This window comes from Peromyscus leucopus, chromosome 4 (genome assembly GCF_004664715.2).
Source record: "Peromyscus leucopus breed LL Stock chromosome 4, UCI_PerLeu_2.1, whole genome shotgun sequence".
Lineage (NCBI taxonomy): Eukaryota > Metazoa > Chordata > Mammalia > Rodentia > Cricetidae > Peromyscus > Peromyscus leucopus.
The window spans coordinates 3906323-3926309 of record NC_051066.1 but is presented as its reverse complement, the minus strand read 5'-3'; the positions used below and the strand labels follow the sequence as shown (position 1 = coordinate 3926309).

Genomic DNA, 19987 nt, shown 5'->3' with positions numbered 1-19987 from the left:
AAGTCATATCTTGACTTAGCAGAGGCTTTTTAAAAAATGTCTTAAAAATTATTTTATGTGTCTACATATATGTCTGTGTACTGTGTGTGTGCCTGGTGTCTACAGAGGCCAGAAGAGGGAGTTGGATCCTCTGGGACTGGAGTTGTAGATGGCTGTGAGCTGCCATGTGGGTGCTGGGGGTTGAACCCAGGTCCTCTGAAAGAACAGCCAGTGCTCTTAACTGCTGAGCCACAGCTTTAGCCTGGGTGTGGTTTTTTGTTGAAGTAAAATGGCGTGGCATGTTCTAATCCGAACTGCTGTTCTGTGAATTTCACCCAGTGAACTTACCTGTCAAACTCCTATCTAATTGAAGATCAAGAAACAGAACATCACAGTTACCTGGAAAGCGTGGGCTGTTCCCTCTTAGTCTTTACCTCTGAGGACAGCCCTCATCTGGAACTCTCTCAACAGGATAGACTCGCTTTGCACATTTCTGAAATTATGCACAGATCTTCCTCTTTGGTGTTGAATTCTCCTCAGCCTTGTGTTTCTGAGATGCTGAGGGAGCTGTAAACAGTGCTTGCAGTTCTGCTTACCACCAGCAGGGGTCTCTATAACAGAAGCTCGGAGATTCCATAATTAGTAAAAGTTGATTTAGGCTCACAGACTGGGGAGTGACCAGCTGCCTAACAAATGGCTGCTGTAGACAGGTAAATGGCCCTGCGCAAAACAGTCGAGAGACAGAGGTGACCTGTGCTGAAGTAGGAAAAACTGAACCTACGTGAAAAATATTAATCCCAACGTAGCCACAGTGGCCATCAAACTCTAACATGAACGTCAGAGGAACAAATGTTATACAGTCCATACCAGCCAGCAATCTAGATGTCGCTGTACAGTATCCTCAATGCAGAGATCACTCCACTGCCCTTAGGTGACATGCACCTGGGCAAGCACAGGCCAAGGGAAGCTTGAACATAGCACAGTCTGCACGCTGCCTCCTTCCAGGCAGGCTGGTGCAGAGGCTGGGTCCTGACCTCCTGGGCGCTCTGTCTTACAGGATATCTATCAGTGGTGTGGCTCCAGCAGCAACAGATTTGAAAGGCTGAAGGCCACACAGGTGTCCAAGGGCATCCGGGACAACGAGAGGAGTGGCCGTGCCCGAGTACATGTGTCTGAAGAGGGTGGAGAGCCGGAAGCGATGCTCCAGGTGTCTGTGGGGTGGGGGTGGGGGTGCACTGGGTGGGGGTGGGAAGGTGGGGGGGCAGGCTACTCCTGCCTTCTTTATGAAGGGTTATTTAGTAAGGCCCCTACCCTGCTCCTGAAGACCTTTTACCTGGCCTGAACATATAGGGAGTAGGTAGCTCCCTACAACTCAGCTCCCCTGAGAACTAAGCTGGAATCACAGGTGTGGTGCATGCTGGGAGTGCAGGTCACACCCTCCATCGAGGAGGACCCAGTCTTCCAAAGGAGCAGGTTAGGAAAGAGGTCCTCCCAACAGTTTTTGAGGACTGCCTGGAACTATTGAGACCCAGCCGTCAATGCCCTCTGCTGACATTCCTGTTTATATACGTTATTTAGTTACTAGTATGATGGGGTTGTCAGCTGCCATGCTTTGAGAACCTACCGATAGAGGCAAGGTTCCCCAGGAAGAGGAGGGGAATGTCTGCTCTGGGCCACTTTTCCTCCCACTTGCTGGGGTATCTAGTTCTGATTTTTGCAAAGAGCAAAGGGCTTTTATGGGGAGAAAAGATCCCAGACATCAGAGACAGTAGGCAGGATTAAGGCCTCGAATGGAACAGAGCAAACAGGCAGTTGAGGTTCCAGTTCTGACAGCCTCCTAGAGGCTGTGAGAGCAAGTAAGCGTGTCTCTCCAGCTCCCAGCGCCTCTTGCTGTGAATGGAGAGGGGTAAGTGAGATCCCCTCCAGTCCCAGCAAGATGTTATTGCAGTGGGTGCCAGTGCGAAGCAGATGACTGAGGGAGGTCCAGCCTGGACTCGGGGCACAGAGTGGGAAGGGTATTGAGAGGCAGGTCATGGGAACTTTTCCTCAGAAGGGGTAGATTCAAGATGTCAGGGCCAGGCAGGTTCCAGTCTGCTGGGGAGCTCTCTCAAAAGCCTCCATGCTCATGGTCACCCTTCCACCCCATCTCCACACCTTCTCCAGGTGCTGGGCCCCAAGCCAACCCTGCCTGCAGGTACCGAGGACACAGCCAAGGAGGATGCAGCCAATCGAAAACTGGCCAAGCTCTACAAGGTGAGCCCCAGGGAACTAGTTCCTATACTAAACAGGGTCAGGCTGGGGAGACAGGAGGCTCCACCTTCCTCAGCTACCCTGCGTCTGTCCGTCCGTCCGTCCGTCCGTCCGTCCAGGTCCCAGCGTGTCTGTTATTCTTCTGAAGCCAGAGAGTCAGAGGGCGTCTCTGCTGGATGTGTAGAGCTTGGCTCCCCACCCCTCCCTGCAAAAAGAAACAAACTTTGTTGTTGTTTTGGTTTGAGTTTGGGTTTTTTGTTATTTGTTTGACAGGATCTTGTCTTACTGTGTAGTCCAGGCTAGCCTTGAGCCTCATGCCTCAGCCATCCAAGTCCTGGGATTACAGGTGGGCACCACTGCGTCCAGCCAGAGGGTCATCTTTGCAGAATTTTGTAGGATTTCTGGGAGTCACCTTCGGACTGGGGTGAGGGTGAAGGTTATGGCTAACATTTCCGGTTTGGGTCCAGTGCTGGGGCCCATCCCAGGGCCGTGGCTTGTGCACATCATCAGGCTGGTGCCAGCCTTCATCTCTTCTCTGTCATTTTAGAGTCCAGGATGAGGCCCATGGGCTTTGTTATGTGACGGTCCCCAGCTCCCACAGCTCCTTCCTCAGGGACTCAGGAGCCTCGGCTTACTCAGAGCCAGTCTTGTGAAATTTGTCTGGTGGACACCTTATTTTGAAGTTGAATGAACTCTTTGTATTAGAAGTTCTTAGAGTATTGTAGAAATGGTCCTCATAACCTCTTCCAGCTTCTCCTCAGCATCCTAATGTGAGCAGGCATTCTCCGCTAAGCATCCGAGATAGGGCCAATGCTGACGGCCAATTACAGGCGTAGTTCTCATCCTCCAAGTTCGTTTTAAGTGCAGTCCGGAGCGGCACACTGTTTCAGTTCTTATCATTTTTCTTCTCATTCTTTGTGATCTCAAAGGCTTCTCAGCAGACTCTTAACAACTTCTCGGAGGCCCTACACCTTTTCCTAAGACAAAGTCTCACGTATCCCAGCTGGCCTTGAACTCACTACATAGCTGAGAATGACCTTGAATTTCTGATCTTCCTGTCTCCACCTCCTGAGTTCTAGGATTACAGGTGTGCACGCCACACCTGGTTTGTAGGGTGCTGAGGGAATAGAACCCCAGGCTTTGTGCATACTAGGCAAGCAGAGCTACGAGCTCAACCCCAGGATCCTTCCTTACTCTGTTTATCCACCTTCCTATTCCAGGTGCAGCATCCGTGTTACATGCTAGATAACATGCTTGACTGTGCTGCAGAGCTGGATGGGCCTGGACAGAGCTCTGCCTGCCTTTAGGTGCTCACATGCCCCTTCTCCATGCCCACAGGTCTCCAATGGTGCAGGCAGCATGTCAGTCTCCCTCGTGGCTGATGAGAACCCATTCGCCCAGGGCGCCTTGAAATCTGAGGACTGTTTCATCCTGGACCATGGCCGAGATGGGAAAATCTTTGTCTGGAAAGGTACAGGGCAGGTGCCTAGGTTCCATTGGTCTCTAGAGGCTTCAGGGACCTCAGCCCCAGGGAGAACAGTGTCGGAGGCTGCTGGAACAAAGAAAAGCCATCAGGATCCTAAGCTAATGCCTAGCTTTGCAGTTGGCTCACTGTGTGGTCCTAGGCCTTGCAGAGCCTGAGTCCCTGTTTGGATTCAAATGAATGTTTGCCAAGTGCGATGAGATCAGTCCTCTGAGAAGTTAATTGACACTGTGTAAAATTTATATATCTTTAAAAGGGGTAGCTTTGTGGGTCCAAAACTCTTGGGCCCCAGCATACTGAATGGGGTCAGCAGTATGTTATTGTGTGGCTTGCTCTCCCCTGGGGGTGGGAGCCTTTTGTGAAGGAAGCACCAGGGAATTCTTTGTGGATGGAGTGTCTCCTGTTAGGCTTTGGGGCCGGTTGTTTCTGAGAGCCCAGAGACATCTGAGAAGTCTCCCTTCCACTGGCCACCCTCTGTGCTTCCTCAGATGCTGGATACTGGGGGGAGGGGGAGGTAGTGGGTGGAGACAGCAAGAACTTGCTGGGCAGGCTGTCCGAGGGATCTGGGCGTGGACAGGGATCTGGGTGTGGACCAGCCAGGGCCTCACCTGACTCTTTGACGCTCTCCAGGGCTGGAGCAGAGGCCTGGCTGTCTGGAGGGAAGAGCGCGTTACCTTGGAAGGAGGCTTCTGTGTCAAGTGTGTGACCTCTCTGAGACACCCATTTCCTTATAGAAGAGAGGGACCAAGACAGCCGTGGCCTCTATGATTTAAGGCTGTTATGTGGATTAAATGAAATGATCTCTGTGTGGTTACGGTATCACATCTGTGTTCAGTAAATGGACCACAGTGGTTGTCATGGTTGCTGTTATTGGCAAGGACCCCAGAGGGGGCATCTTGGAACTAGAAGCCCTCAGCTCTTAGGGGTGGTGCTCCCTGGCTATCTATGGTCTAAGTTTAGAGTAGGGACTTCTGAGCTGCTGTGTAAGGGTTTCTGTTGCTGTGAAGAGACACCATGACCACAGCAACTATTTTAAGGAAACATTTAACTGGGACTGGCTTACTGTTCAGAGGTTTAGTCCATTATCATCATGGCAGGAAGCATGGCCGCATGCAGGCAGACATGGTGCTGGAGAAGTAGCTGAGATGTCTACATCCTGATCTGAAGGCAGCAGGAACAGAAAGTGACACTGGGCCTGGCTTGAGCATCTGAAACCTCAAAGCTCACCACCCTCAATGACACACTTCCTCCAACAAAGTCACACTAACTCCAGCAAGGCCACACCGCCTGATAGCACCACTTTCTATGAACCTATGGGGGCATTTTCATTCAAATCACCATGGCTGCTGACCTCACATCATTTCTTTGACTTCTGGCAGGCAAGCAGGCCAACATGGAGGAGCGGAAGGCTGCCCTCAAAACAGCCTCAGACTTCATCACCAAGATGGAGTACCCCAGGCAGACCCAGGTGAGCGTCTGAGGCCAGGGAGAGGCAGGTTCAGTGGTGGTAAGGATGGAGGGGTCCCCCATCCTCCTTGGGGTCTGGATGGGCACCTGAGGCTCTCGGAGACGCCTGCTAGGCAGCCTTGCCACATCCTACTCCTCTCCTCTTCCCAGGTTTCCGTCCTTCCAGAGGGTGGCGAGACCCCGCTGTTCAAGCAGTTCTTTAAGAACTGGCGGGACCCAGACCAGACAGATGGCCCTGGCCTGAGCTACCTCTCCAGTCACATTGCCAACGTGGAGCGGGTGCCTTTTGATGCTGCAACACTGCACACCTCCACGGCCATGGCCGCCCAGCATGGCATGGACGATGACGGCACCGGCCAGAAACAGGTATTGGAACCGCAGTTTTAGAGCAAAGGCCTGGCTCCACCAGACCCCACAGTTACAATGTTGCTGTGCCTGGGCGGGCTGGGCTGGATGCCTCTGCTCCCTGTCTCCCTCCCTCCCGGCACCTGCGGCTCCTGCCCCCACCCTCTGCCTCCCTGAGGGTGTTTCATGTTTCCACCACAGTTACTGTGGATGAGATCCTTTTGTTTCACTTTTGTTTGTTTGTTGGCAACAAGCATCCCCTGAGCATCAACCATGTGCCAGGCTCTTTGCCGGCTCTGGACCCCATCCTTTTCCCCAGGAGTGCCTGGATGGGAGGGCAGGTGACCATGGTCACAACAGAATCTTGAAATCTGTTGTTCCCAGAGCTGAAAGGAAGCAGGGGATCTCAGTGGGAATGGGGTGGCTGGGTTGTCTATCACAATAGTAGGGGTTTTCTGCTGGGGTGCAGGGGGCGCATTCCAGGCGTGACCCACTATTTGAGGAGGACAGTGCTTATCCCAGTTTGGTGCTGATGCCATCCTGAGGAGGCACCACGAATACCATTCATGGGGTGTGGCAGTAATAAAGTATTTTGGGTTTTCTTTTGTTTTTAGTAGATGTATGATGGATTTGTTTTTGCACACCTTAAAAATAGGTAGGGGTGGAAAATGAAGCTGGAACATCTGGGGGGTGGCTGTGATGGTTTAGGGGAGAGACGATGAGGCACAAGGGACTAGTAAAGGCGGAGGTGTGTTCAGAGATGTTTAGGACCCAGAGTCCGGTTCAGGTCGGTGTTGGTTGTCTCCTGAGAGGCACCTGCAGGGTCGTCTTTGTCTGGCGTCATTGCTGTCATGGATGCAGGGTGTGGGGAGGGGCAGCGAAAGTATTTAGTAGACAAAGCGTTGAGCCTGGCTGAGTCTCCTGGGGCCAATTACTCAGCCTCTCTAAGCCTCACTTTCTCACTCGGAAAATGGGGTTGCGCAGTGTCTCCACGTCACCACCAGGTGTCACTGCAGGGCCTTCCAGTGACGATAGTCCTGTCACCGGATCTCTGCAGAGAGCTGCCTGCAGGGGTCATTCTGAGGCCACCCAACTATGGCCCTGATGAGTGAGATGACCCATAAAATTCTAGTGCTTCCTTAACGATGGGGAGAATGGAAATGGTGGAGATGTAATAACAGTCCTGTCGATAGCAGCTGACGCTGACAGCCAGCTTGTGGTTCAGGGCATCACGCCATCTTCATGACTAGAGCTTGAGGCTTGAAGGACTTCCCTTCACTGTTGTCACCATCATTAGGTGCCAGGTGAGAAACTGAGGCTCTGAGAGGTGAGCTGTCCGAAGTCATAGGGCCCCTCAAGGGGTGGGGCTTAGCTTTGACTCAGGCCTGTCTCTGTCTTCTAATCTAGACCTATCTTGAGGGGCCTTTCAGGGTGAAGCACATGGCTAGCCAAAATGTGGTGAGATGAGCTGGGGCAGGAACTCTGGGGTCATCGCCCCACCGTGCCTCTCCAAGCTCTGTGAGCGGGACAAATTATTTAACTTTGCTTGGGCCTGAATGGCGCTGTGCACCCAGGAAAAGCTTGTCCTGTCTGCTGTGCTGGGGTCTCTAGCTGGCCTGCGGTGACAGAGGGCACACTGTGGTGTCTGATCCCAGCTCTACCCCTGCAGATCTGGAGAATCGAAGGCTCCAACAAGGTACCAGTGGACCCTGCCACATACGGGCAGTTCTATGGAGGCGACAGCTACATCATTCTGTACAACTATCGCCACGGTGGCCGCCAGGGACAGATCATCTACAACTGGTGAGGGACCTGGGCTGTCTGCTCGGTGTTAGCTGGAGTGTGTGGGGACCTGACTGTGCCTGAAAATGGTGAAAAGAGGGAGGGAGGGAGTTGATCTGAGGGAATCTGGTTTATAGAGGCCTAAATTGGGATGGCCACACCCTGCTGGGACCCATTCCACCCAGAGTCACAACTCTAAGCTTCTTGCCATCAGAATAGGACATGCCATCTTAGGGATAGAGACACACCAACCCAGCAGCTCCTGCCAATCAATGCCAAGGCTTCCACTGTAATAATTACAGATTATTCTCTAGTACATAAATATGTAGTATTATTATATATGTCAATTACAATAATTATTTAAATACTTGTCTTAAAGCACAGCATATACTCACTCACATTGCTCCAACCCCAAAGCAGAGTCCAAAGGTGTCATTCTGAACTTTTCATTCCACCTGTACCGCTGTTGACTCACCCATTAAGCCCTGCCCTTTCCTCTTGACCAGTTGGCAATTTTTATTTATCCTTTTTGCATAATAACTGGAAGGATATGTAATGTAAACAAATGCTAAGTGCATTGACCTGTGGCTCGCCGTTCGGATACAGCCTTCCTGGAAACTGACACTTGCAGATGTAGGTGGTGTGTCTAACAACTGTCCCACTCTTTGGGTCGCCATGCCGCCGTTTATCAACAAACCCCCACACCCATGCATACTCAGGTGCTGTCTGCTGCTCTCATAGGCGTCCTCAAGACTAAGAACTGTTAGCAAACAGATGTTTAGAGACGTCTCTCGACAGAGTTCCCAGAAACGGATTGGCAGAATCAGTCAACGGCCCTGTCGTTTTTGACAAATAGCCCCAGTTTCTCTAGCTAGTGCTTGGAGCCTCTCAAATTCCTGTATTCCTGCCAGCTACACGCAAGAGCTCCACCTCAGTGGACTGTGTTGAGAAACTCATGGATGTTGGTCAAGCTGATAATTTATAAAGTGGTATCTTATTAGAATTTAAATTTGCGTTTGGGGTCAGGAGTGTGGCTCAATGGCAGAGCACTTCGGGGATGCAGGTAGCTCTGGGTCGGGATGCAGGTAGCTCTGTGTCGGGGAGGCAGGTAGCTCTGGGTCGGGGAGGCAGGTAGCTCTGGGTCGGGGAGACAGGTAGTTCCGGGTCACTCCCGTAGCACTGAAAAACAAACATTAGGAAAATGTTGGTGGTGCACACTTTTAATCCAGCAGAGGCAGGAGTTCCAGGACAGCCAAGCTACACAGTGAAACCCTGTCTCAACCCCTGCCACACACAGAAAGAAAGAAAGGAAGGAAGGAAGGAAGGAAGGAAGGAAGGAAGGAAGGAAGGAAGGAAGAAAGAAAGAAAGAAATGGTGTTCCTATTACTAGACAGTTTCAGACTTTTATCTAATAGTTGTTGAATTTCTTCTTTGTTGACATTTTCATTTTGAAATAATCTCAGACCCACTGAAAAGTTGCAAAAATAAAAATCCAATTATCCATCCAGTTCCTCCCGCTTTACATCACAGCCCTGGCAGCTGTGGGCCAGGCAGAAGCAAGGCTGTGCACTTGTCTCTGTCTACTCCAGGATCACCAGCTCTCCATTCCCATGTCTTCTCTGGCCCAGGCCCTAAACTAAGACCCCATGGGACATCTCTAGGGCCCAGGACCCACAAGGCATTTCTTCCTGTGTCCCCTCAGTCCTTTGGGATCTGTGACACAGCCTGCCCTTTGCCTTCCTGACCACAGAGTCCTGAAGAGTGATGCTCAGGAATCATGTACTCAGACTCAGTTTGACAACCCCATACTTTTAAAGCAGCTGCATTTATAAACTAGATAATACACATATTGTTGGGGGGCTATGGGGGTGATGGAGATCGATCCCAGATCCTTATACATTCTAGGCAAGCCACTACCCCTGATCTATAAACTCAGCACCCTTTTTGCCTTTTATTTTGAGACAGTCTCACTAATTTGTCCACACTGGCCTTGAACTTGCAATCTTCCTGCCTCAACCTCCCAAGTAGCTGAGACTCCAGGCCTGCACCACTAAGCTCAACATATTGTTTTTTTCAAGATAGGGTTTCTCTGCATAGCCCTGACTGCCCTGGAACTCACTCTGTAGACCAGACTAGCCTCAAACTCACAGAGATCTGTCTCTGTCTCCCAAGTGCTAGGACTAAAGACATGGGCCGCTGTGCCTGGCTGATTCAAAGTTCTTAAGGAGGCTTTTTGATTTATGGTGTATGCCAGGTACAGTCATACAAGGCCCAGCCTGGGCAAGGAGCAGAGGCAGGGGACCTTGCGTCTCCCTCACGCTCCCCTCTCAGGGCAGTTACATCTTCCAGTGAACATCCGGCAGTCTTTTACACATGCCCATGAGGCTATGTATGTCTGGCGTCTTTCCCTTCAGATGGCATATGTCACCTGCTGTTTCTGACCCCTCTTTTTATACAAGGAGATGCCCTGACTACTTTTGTACATTATGCTTTTGTGTCTCAGTCCCCTCTCCTGGCTGTCCATCAGAGGATGACCCAGGGAGTTCCCTGCAGGCACATTTAGGACAGGAAAATCTACCTGTTGTACTAGGCCCTAAGTAAGAAGAGCTGGGGTGGGCAGGTTGGTGAGGCTCTAGTCTCTGGTTCTCCCCACAGTCCCTACACGTCTCCATCCCACTTCCATCCTCTTGACAAGGAGGCTCATGGGTTACTGGAGCTCAGGGCAAGGAAGAGGCCCAGGGCTCTATGTAAACTAGTGCTGAGTCTCTCTCCCTCTTGTAGGCAGGGCGCCCAGTCTACCCAGGATGAGGTCGCTGCGTCCGCCATCCTGACTGCCCAGCTGGATGAGGAGCTGGGGGGAACGCCTGTCCAGGTGAGCCAGAACAGTGCCTCTTAGGGCTTCAGCCAGGGCTTCACCTGTCAGCTCACTTACCTTCCTAATTATTCATACACTCATCCAGGCATCTGCCTACTCCCCATCCATCCATCCGCCTGTCTATCTACACACCTACCCATGCAACAAACATTTATGCAGGGTTTTCTGTGTACTGGGCTTAGTGTCTGCATCTAGTTCTATAGACCCTGTCTTTCCTGGGCAGCGTCTCCATGCCCTCCCTTGGCTGTGCAGCAGAGATGACACAGTTGGTTCCTGCAGGGCACATTCAGGACAAGAGATCATGTGCTGTGTTCAGGTCTAAGTAAGAAGACAGGCTAGGGACAGGGAGAGTTGGGTTGGGGCTGTGTGGGTGCAGCAGGGCCTCCAGATCTGGAAGTCCCTTTGCACCTTCCACCGACTCACTTGTCTGGGACTGACGTCAGCATTCTGGAGGAACGTACTCAGGCAATCTGTCCTTCCTTTTAAGGTCATATTTGTAAACTTGGGCTCCCCTCGTTCTTGGACCAGACTCAGAGGCAGAGGGTGGGAAAACAGCAACCGCAGACCTTGGCGGTGACATTGGCTCCAGTTTGCTCCACTCAGTGCTCTGGTGCTACCAACAGAGCTCCCTTCTGTAGTCAGATGTGGTAGCCTTTCTGGAGGGAATGGCCCAGGACCACGTAGAAAAGCTGGTTTGGGGGGGGGGGTTGGAGAGATGGCTCAGCAGTTAAGGGTACTAACCGCTCTTCCAGAGGCCTAGGATCAATTCCCAGCATCCAAAAGTCAGCTCACAACTGTCTGTAACTCCAGTTCCAGGAGATCCAACACTCTCACATAGATATACATGCAGACAAAACACTGATGCATATAAAATTTAAAAACATTATAAAAAAGGGAAAAAAGCAGAGCTGATTCTCTCCTCTCTCCCTGCCAGAGCCGAGTGGTCCAAGGCAAGGAGCCTGCACACCTCATGAGCTTGTTTGGCGGGAAGCCGATGATAATCTACAAGGGCGGCACCTCCCGAGATGGTGGGCAGACACCCCCTGCCAGTACTCGCCTCTTCCAAGTCCGAGCCAGCAGCTCTGGAGCCACCAGGGCCGTGGAGGTAATGCCAGGTCCCAGAAAGTGGGCAGGATTGCCCTCCTGAAGTCTTCTAGGCCCACTGAGTAGACCTCCAGAGGCCCAGGGCTGAGTGGCCTGGGTGGGATGAGGAAGCAGATGTTCAGGGCGTCCTGCCCTGGCAGCCCCTTTCCCCATCAGGATCCCTTACCCACTTTCCATCATAGGCAGCTCACTACCCTCTCTAGAACTCATTCTGTGCAGCCCGGACTGCGTTTCTGATTCCGCAATAGTAGACCACTATGGTCTCAGCACTGTTCCTTTGTTTGGAACATTCAGCTTTTGTTAATGCAGCCCCAAATTCAAGATCATTCTCACTCCTCAGAGTGCGTCCGAGAAGTGTGGGGTTAGCCTGACCTCTCAGTGTCCAGAGTCTGTGCTCTCCGTCTCTGGAGGGGAGACGTCGTCTGCTGCAGGGTCCCTGGGCCGTCCTGAGGGGCTAGGCTGTGTTTCCTTATTCCTGACTGAGTGCTGCCTGCCCCACCCGCTCCAGGTGATGCCGAAGGCTGGTGCTCTGAACTCCAACGATGCCTTTGTGCTGAAAACCCCCTCAGCTGCCTACCTGTGGGTGGGCGCAGGAGCCAGTGAGGCCGAGAAGACCGGGGCCCAGGAGCTGCTGAGGGTGCTGCGTGCCCAGCCTGTGCAGGTGGAGGAAGGCAGAGAGCCAGGTGGGAGCCCACCATCCCTTCCCTCCACACCCTTCTCTGGTGCCGTCACCTCGTGCGTGTCAAACGGGAGGGTAAAATGAGCGTGATGGCCAACAACGGGGTAGTCTCCAGACACCAAAGGAAAGAGGACTTGTGAGGGCCTCGGGAGATGACGGCGGAGGGGACATGTCAGAGAGGTTCTCCTCACTTTAGAGCTACACGGAGGAAGGCATCGGCCCTCACCATCTTTTCTGTTGATGCTCAGGACCCCTCCCCCTTTTCTTGGTATCTCATGGAAGCAGTGAAGGGTTGCTTGGTCCACAGCCTCTCTGCCCAGCAGAAAACGCCATTAGGATAAATGTTCTGTGTCTCCCAGCCCCAGTTTGGTGGTTGATGGTCACTGTGGCTTTTGAGTGCTTGAAATGTGGGAAAGAATGGACATGAGGAAGTGTGACTTTTGTAAATGGCAAGCGAGAGGCCTTGTTTGAGCCAAGGTGCCCACGGCTGGCGAGAAGGAGACACACCATGCAGATGTGGCGGTCCATGCAGATGTGGCAGTCTGCAGCATGGCGCGATGGAAAGTGACTCACACTATGCAGACACACATCCACGTGGAAAATTTTACTATTAAAGGGGGAGGGGAAATGGGATAGAGAGAAGGAGAGAGAAAGATGGGGGAAGAGGGAAAGTGGAGGTGTGCATCACCTCATGGAGAGACAGGGAGGAGGAGGAGGAAGGGAGGGTTTTTCTTAAAGGGTCTTTACATAAGATGACATCAGGACACTGGGCGGGTCCCCAAGGAGTGGTTCAGAATGCTAACAGTAACTGTTTAATTGTGATACATTTCCCTAGAAATGGCCACATACAGACAGAACACACATAGACAGAGCAGGTATTGTAGAAAGAATATGGAAATTGGACTTAGAAAAGATTTGCCTCCTGGCTTTACCACTCCCAGGCTGTGTGAATTAGGTGAATCCTGGGCCTCTGTGTGCTGAGTGGAGATAATTAGCCCCGTCCTGTGGTGCTATCATCTCTGCCATGGGTCTTATGCCAATTTACCCTCTCCGGGCCTCTCCATTCCCTTCTGTCTTGAGCCCCTGGGATCTTAAAGTGGAGAGCAGCCAGCTGGACCTGGGGTCTGGTGAGATGTGCTCATGGGGCCATGGTTTCCCTTGGTGACTGATGCGATCTCCCCTCATAGATGGCTTCTGGGAGGCTCTGGGTGGGAAGACCGTCTACCGCACATCCCCAAGGCTGAAGGACAAGAAGATGGATGCCCATCCTCCTCGCCTCTTTGCCTGCTCCAACAAGATCGGGCGCTTTGTGGTGAGTCTGGGGGTGACACCTTTGCTGTGGCGGGTTTGGGGGGGTCACTGGACCTCAGAGCCTGGAGACACAGTCTGATGGCCCAGTGCAGGGGAAGGGCCCCTGAAGGCAGGACCGGCCCGTGCACTCATCCTGGGAACCAACGGGGGATGGTGCTTCTTCCTTGACCTCCTCTGACCCTCCCCAGATCGAAGAGGTTCCCGGAGAGCTTATGCAGGAAGACCTGGCTACTGATGACGTCATGCTCCTGGACACCTGGGACCAGGTAAGTAAAGGAGAGAAGGAGAAGGCCGAGGTAGAGGGGGAAGCTGGACTCTTAGCTCAAGACAAGCCGCAAGGAGGGCATAAAAGACGTAACACCAGATAGTTTCAGGAAGGTCCTGAATGGCTGTAAGCCACGTCCCCTCTCTCTGAGCTTCCTTTTCTTCAGATGTAAAATGGAAGTGATGTTACCTGCCTGGCAGGTGCACGGCCATTGGAAGCTGTAAAGCGCTCTAGAAACCCAGGTCACGTGACCCTGCACATGCCCTTCTCCCCTTAGCCTCAGGGGAACATGAATCCTGGCTTTAAATCTGTATGAAGAAAGTTGAACTTAGCACTGTGTCATGTGCAGGTTAAGCTGCCCAGTGTCCTTTGGAGCTTGGAAATGTCACTCCCCAGCTCTGGAGTCTCTCATGTCATCTGCTAGGGTGGTTTGCTGTAGAGGAACCAGCATGGATGACATTCATCCAGCATCAGCTGAGCATCTAAACAGTGCTCTCTAGGGGATGCTGGGAATGAAGGATGCATCAAGCTGACCTTCTCTGCTCCCCCTGGGTCTGCTCCCATGGGAGTGTCAACTCAGCAACCCCTTCTATCAAGTGCCTGCCAGGCTGTAGAATGGCTAGACACAAAGGCCCAAGTCTGTCTTTCTCCCATGGGTGGCTTTGGGGCAGTCCCGCAGGAAGACCATGGTTTGCAGCTTGAGCCATCTGGCTGTCATCGTTGACTAAGCTGTCTGCGACTTCACCTGCTTATGCTTCTCCTTGGCAGTCTGTGGCCAGTATTTCTTAGCATCACCGTCTTCCAGGCAAAATGTCAAGTGCTAGGAATCCTGAGACAAGCCAAACAGACACAGGGCCAGTGCCAATTCAGTGGGATTTCTGGTTCTGTAAGGAACACGCTTGTAAAAGGAAAGGCCATGAAGCCTGGCGTTTTCTTGTCTAAGGCATTGACAACATTGACTGCCATTAGTAAATGGCAATTGCTCTTGAATGTGATTATCTTGAGAGATGCATAAAAATAGACGTCAGAGCTGGGGAGACACCCCAGTGGATAAAGCACTTGCCACACAAGCATGAGGACCTGAGTTCAGGTCCCCAGAACTCAAGGAAAAGCTCAACATGATAAGGTGTGTCCTCAATCCCATGCTCCCAAACAAGAGGAGAATGGGAGAACCAGACAGACTCCCCGGAAGCTCATAGTCCAGCTAGTCTGGATGCAGCACTATGAACAGGAAGATCCTACTTCAAACAAAGTGTAAATTGAGGACCCACACCCAAGGTTGTTCTCCGACCTCAACATGTGCATCGGCACAAGTGGGCACACACAAAGATTTAAAAAACAGATGATGTGTAAATCAACAGAGTAGGTTTTTATGTGGGACCAAACTTGTCATAAGGACCACAGTGACATGAGCTTTTTATTACAAGCTTTAGACATGTGTTATTCAAGATGCAGAGATTGGTAGCCTTTCAGCATGCCTTTGTTGGATGAATGACTAAAAACATCTGTCCACCCATTTGTTGAGTTAATCTACACCTTTAAAGATGTGACTCATGAACTCTTAAAGAGGGTTTCCAACTCTGCCCCCATACTGCAATGATTATGAGTAAAGTAGGCTGGGATGAGGAGATGTGAGGAATGGTGTAGCCTGAGGCAAACTGGACATGTCACCAGAGGTGCCCACCTCTCAGATTCATCCCAGTGAAGGTGATGGCCCAGCTTCCAGGTCCTCCTGTGTTGTTTTATCTTCGGCACAGTGGCTGCACCTTGATCTACTCCTGTTTCAGCCAGTAATTGTGACTGCACAGTTATTGGCCTGCTTCTCGGCAGTGGCTGGCTGCTCAGGCTGCATTGACTCTGTCACTGCCACTAAAGGCAGCTTTAACTAAATCTCCACCGTCCTATTTATAGATAAGACAAATTCAAAGGCTGGGGTGAAAACCTGCTAGCTCAGAGAGGCTGGGTAGCCACTAGCTGACCTTCTCTCCTCCCTGGCATCTCCCAAAAGCCCATCCTTTCTCTCCACCAAAACAAAAAAAGCCACGCCACTCCAAATCGCTCCCTACTCCTTCTAGTACATCTATCTTTCCCAGTCACCCTCTGAGGCTCTATGATTACTTTCTGTCAACTAGTTGCTAACTCAGCCTCCTGACCCAAGGTTAATTTTATTTAATTAATGCAAATGCTAACCCGGGGTTCACAGAGTGATCAAATACCCCCAACACTCCTGCACTTCAGGAGAAGTTGGAAACCCAGACTCTTATGCCATCTTATGCCATTGATGACTGGATTCTAAGACGGTGCTATTACACGCCAACACACGTTAATGGCAAGCACATGTGTGGGTCACTGCTTTGCAGCCTCTGTCCCATGCATTTCCAGTTGCTGTCTAAAGGCTGTTGGTTGTGGGGGGGCTGTGTCTGCTTCTGATACCCAGGACCCACCTCCACCCCTGTTCTTCATCCAGCGGCGACTGTCACCAGCACCTCTCATGTGATTTTCATTCCACATCTCACCTACAGGTCTTTGTCTGGGTTGGAAAGGACTCACAGGAAGAGGAAAAGACAGAAGCCTTGACCTCTGGTGAGGACCTTAGGCTCTAGGGTGTGGGTGGGGGCTTTGGCTGTGGGTGTGGGTGGGGTCTTTGGCTGTGGGTATGGGTGGGGTCTTTGGCTGTGGGTGTGGGTAGGGTCTTTGGCTGTGGGTGTGGGTGGGGTCTTTGGCTGTGGGTGTGGGTGGGGTCTTTGGCTGTGGGTGTGGGTGGGGTCTTTGGCTGTGGGTGTGGGTGGGGTCTTTGGCTGTGGGTGGAATTTTTTTTTTTTTTTTTTTTTTTTTTTTTTTTTTTTGGTTTTTCGAGACAGGGTTTCTCTGTGTAGCTTTGTGCCTCTCCTGGAACTCACTTGGTAGCCCAGGCTGGCCTCGAACTCACAGAGATCCTCCTGCCTCTGCCTCCCGAGTGCTGGGATTAAAGGCGTGCGCCACCACCGCCCGGCTGTGGGTGGAATTTTTGGCTGTGGGTGAACTCTTTGGCTGTGAGTAGGGTCTTTGGGTGTGGGTGGGGTCTTTGGGTGTGGGTGGGGTCTTTGGCTGTGGGTGGGGGTGGGTCTTTGGGTGTGGGTGGGGGTGGGTCTTTGGCTGTAGGTGGGAGTGGTGGGTGTGGGTGTGGGTGAACTCTTTGGCTGTGAGTAGGGTCTTTGGGTGTGGGTGGGGTCTTTGGGTGTGGGTGGGTCTTTGGGTGTGGGTGGGGGGTGGGTCTTTGGCTGTAGGTAGGTAGGAGCAGCTTCTGATGCTGTTCTAGGAGTTAGCTTCCATGGGGATGGGGACTTTCTGCTCATAGTCTGACCTTCTGGAACCCAAGTGGTTTTTTGTGACTACCTGAGGCAATCAATTCATATTTTGGACGTTTCCCATTTCAATCATATTCATATTTTGGAAGTTTCAGCCCAGGTCAACTGACTCTGGTGATTTTGAGCCTGTGGTGAGGCACTGAGGTGGAGAGTGTGTACAAGGAATGCCATGGAGACTTGGGAAGGGAGAGGAAAGGGTGGGGTCTCTTCAAGGGCAATGCCTCAAGCATCAGAAAACACCACCTCTTAGAGTTCTCACTGCCCCGGGGCTGAGGATCATGGCCTTGAGGGACATTCTAGATAAGAGCTACTGCAGGTGTGAAGAGATGAATGTGTCCCTTCAGAATGCCTGAGGGAAGGAAGGAAGGAACAGAGGCGAGCCCATGTCCAATTCCCAGCATGCCCTAGAGATTTCCTTGTTAGGGTCCCTATGTGGGAACCTATCTTGGTAGCTAATCTAGAGACTGAACTCTAGGACTGGTTTCTTTATTTAATATCTTAATCACCAGGGGGAAATGATACATTCAGAGAAGGGCTGAGAACTCTGTGAAGCAGGAATTTAAGTGAAAGTTCCTGTTCTTCCTGTGTTGGGGGCAGTCTGAGGTGGTGGTGGTCAGAATATGAGACCATATTCTCTGGCAACCCTACTCTCTCTCCAAGGAGGAGACACTGAGAGTCCCTGGGTTTCTTCTCCGTGTGTGTCTGCAGCTAAGCGGTACATCGAGACGGACCCAGCTAATCGGGACCGGCGGACCCCCATCACTGTCGTGAGGCAGGGCTTTGAGCCTCCGTCCTTTGTGGGCTGGTTCCTCGGCTGGGATGACAACTACTGGTCGGTGGATCCACTGGACAGGGCCCTGGCTGAGCTGTCTGCCTGAGTAAGGACCAGAGTCTCCAATGTCACCAGTCAGTGCCTTTGAGAATTGTCCGTCTCCCAAAGAGATCTTGCGGACAGCAGGATAACTATGTATGTATGTGTGTGTGTGTGTATGTGTGTGTGTTTGTTTTTTTACAGTAGCCAAAACCAGCCCTGGGAAAATTCAGGGTCTTTTCAAAATTGCCTCAAGTATCCGTGCTTTGGGAATTAAGTTCAATAAAAGCTTTTTGAAGTGTGTTCTCTCCAGGTGTGTCACTGTGTGCCTCAGTCCATGACCCTACCCACGAAATAGTCAGAGTCTCTCAACCTGCTCCTAAGCCTGATGATTCTGAGGTGCCGAGGTAGGTGCCCACCCTGGGCTGTGAGGCAGATCAACTCCTCCCACCTTGAGAAGCTGACCACACTGCTGGGGAACGTCCTAGTCTGTAGTGATCAAACAGTGACCAAAACTGACGTGGGGAGGACATTTCATCTTCTGGCTTATCGCCTGTCACGAAAGGAAGTCAAGGCAGGAACTGAAGAAGAGGCCATGGAGGAGCACTGTTATCGGCTTCCTCCCCAAGGCTTGCCCACCTCTAGTGGGCTGGACCCTCCCCATCAATCATTAGTCAAGAAAATGTCTCCACAGACTTCCCTACAGGCCACATTAATGGGATTATATCGCTAGCAATCCTCGGAGTCTGCCTAATGATCAAAGGAATTTATTTGGGGATTAACTCACAAAGACAGAATAAAGGCATTTGTCACAGGATCCTGGAAGGGTGAAGCATGGTCCAACGCTGTTCTCTGGTGAGATCTGCCCTGGTCTGTCCCAGCATCCAAAATCATGAGGTATTGAAGTACAGGTATTGAGGTACAGGTCTTAAGGGTCCCAACCCCCCCCCCCCCAAGGGCATGTACTTCAAGGTCCTAGGCAGGTGTAACCTGCTACCTCACTAGGGGTGAGAACAGCCACCCACTACACCACCTAATAGAGGCAATTGCTTGGCTGAGGTTCCCTTAACCCAGAGGAACCTGCCTGTGTCTAGCAGACAAAAACTAACGGGCAGGGAAGCAGTCAACCTGGCTGATCAGGAGAGGGCAGGATGTAAGGCAGAGTGGGAGTGTCCTGCTCTCTGCTTAGACCTGCAGTATCTGCAAAGCTTTCAGGTAGGCTTGGGCCGGAGAGGAAGTGTTTTATTTTGTTCAATTTGAAGGTATGGTCTGTGTTTCTTTCTTTTCTCAGGATTGAACCCCAGATTATTCTGTACAAGTTAGACAAGTGCTCTACCACAAGCTACACTCTCAAAATGCTCTCTCTCTCTCTGTGTGCCTGTCTGTCTCTGTGTGTGTCTCTGTCTATGTGTGTGTGTGTGTGTCTGTCTCTGTGTGTGTCTGTGTGTGTGTGTGTGTGTGTGTGTCTGTCTGTCTGTCGGAGGACAGCTTTGAGGAGTCCCTTCTATACTGTGTGGGTACTGGGAATGGAACTCAGGTCACCAGGCTTGAGCTGCAGGCACCTTTACCATCTGAGCAGCCTCGCCTCCCCGTTCCTGAACCCTCTTCTATTTTATTTTGCGAAAGGGTCTCAGTAAGTTGTCCAGGTTTTATTGGAAATGCAAATCTCCTCCTCAGCCTCCCCCAAGCTGAGAATCTAGGTATTTGCCACCACCATGCCCAGTTTTTGTTGTTTGTGTAGCAAGCTGAGTATGCAGAGTATTTCATTGTAATCAGTGTTAGGCATACAATTAGTGATATTACATAGATATATAATGTGATGTAAGCTATAACCACTACCTGTACCCAAACTTATAAAAACATTTTTAAAAAGATTTTTAATTTTATGTGTATGAGTGTTTTGCCTGTATGTATATATGTGCACCATGTGTGTGCAGTGCCCAAGCAGGTGAGAAAAAGGAATACTAACTTCTGGAACTGGAGTTACAGAGAGTTGTGAGCTGCCATGTGGGTGCTGGGAATCGAACCTGGGTCCTCTTGAAGAGCAGCCGGTGCTCTCAGCAGCTGAACTGTCTCTCCAGCCCGATCCAAACATTTTATAGCCCTCGATCTAAGTGCATAATAATAATAATAATAATAATAATAATAATAATAATGTTTTTTTTTCTAGACAGAGTTTCTCTGGGTAGCCATGGCTGTCCTGGGACTCACTCTGTAGACCAGGCTGGCCTTGAACTCACAGAGATCCACCTGCCTCTGCCCCTTGAGTGATGGGACTAAAGGTGTGGG

The 19987-nt window shown here is 51.2% G+C and overlaps 1 protein-coding gene across 4 annotated transcripts in view; it reads left to right on the top strand.

The window, feature by feature from the left end:
• Gsn (gelsolin) overlaps nt 1-18008 on the top strand; it is a 56965-nt gene extending 38957 nt beyond the window's left edge. For all 4 annotated transcript variants that reach the window (XM_037204488.1, XM_037204487.1, XM_028886091.1 and 1 more), the window contains 13 exons: nt 1037-1186; nt 2143-2232; nt 3568-3700; nt 5092-5180; nt 5330-5545; nt 7194-7327; nt 10088-10178; nt 11116-11286; nt 11794-11968; nt 13152-13276; nt 13464-13541; nt 16063-16123; nt 17596-18008. In XM_037204488.1, the coding sequence (XP_037060383.1) occupies nt 1037-1186; nt 2143-2232; nt 3568-3700; nt 5092-5180; nt 5330-5545; nt 7194-7327; nt 10088-10178; nt 11116-11286; nt 11794-11968; nt 13152-13276; nt 13464-13541; nt 16063-16123; nt 17596-17765 (1683 nt within the window). In that variant the 3' untranslated portion in view covers nt 17766-18008. The remainder of the gene's footprint in view (nt 1-1036; nt 1187-2142; nt 2233-3567; nt 3701-5091; nt 5181-5329; nt 5546-7193; nt 7328-10087; nt 10179-11115; nt 11287-11793; nt 11969-13151; nt 13277-13463; nt 13542-16062; nt 16124-17595) is intronic.
• The last annotated feature ends 1979 nt before the right edge of the window (nt 18009-19987 follow it).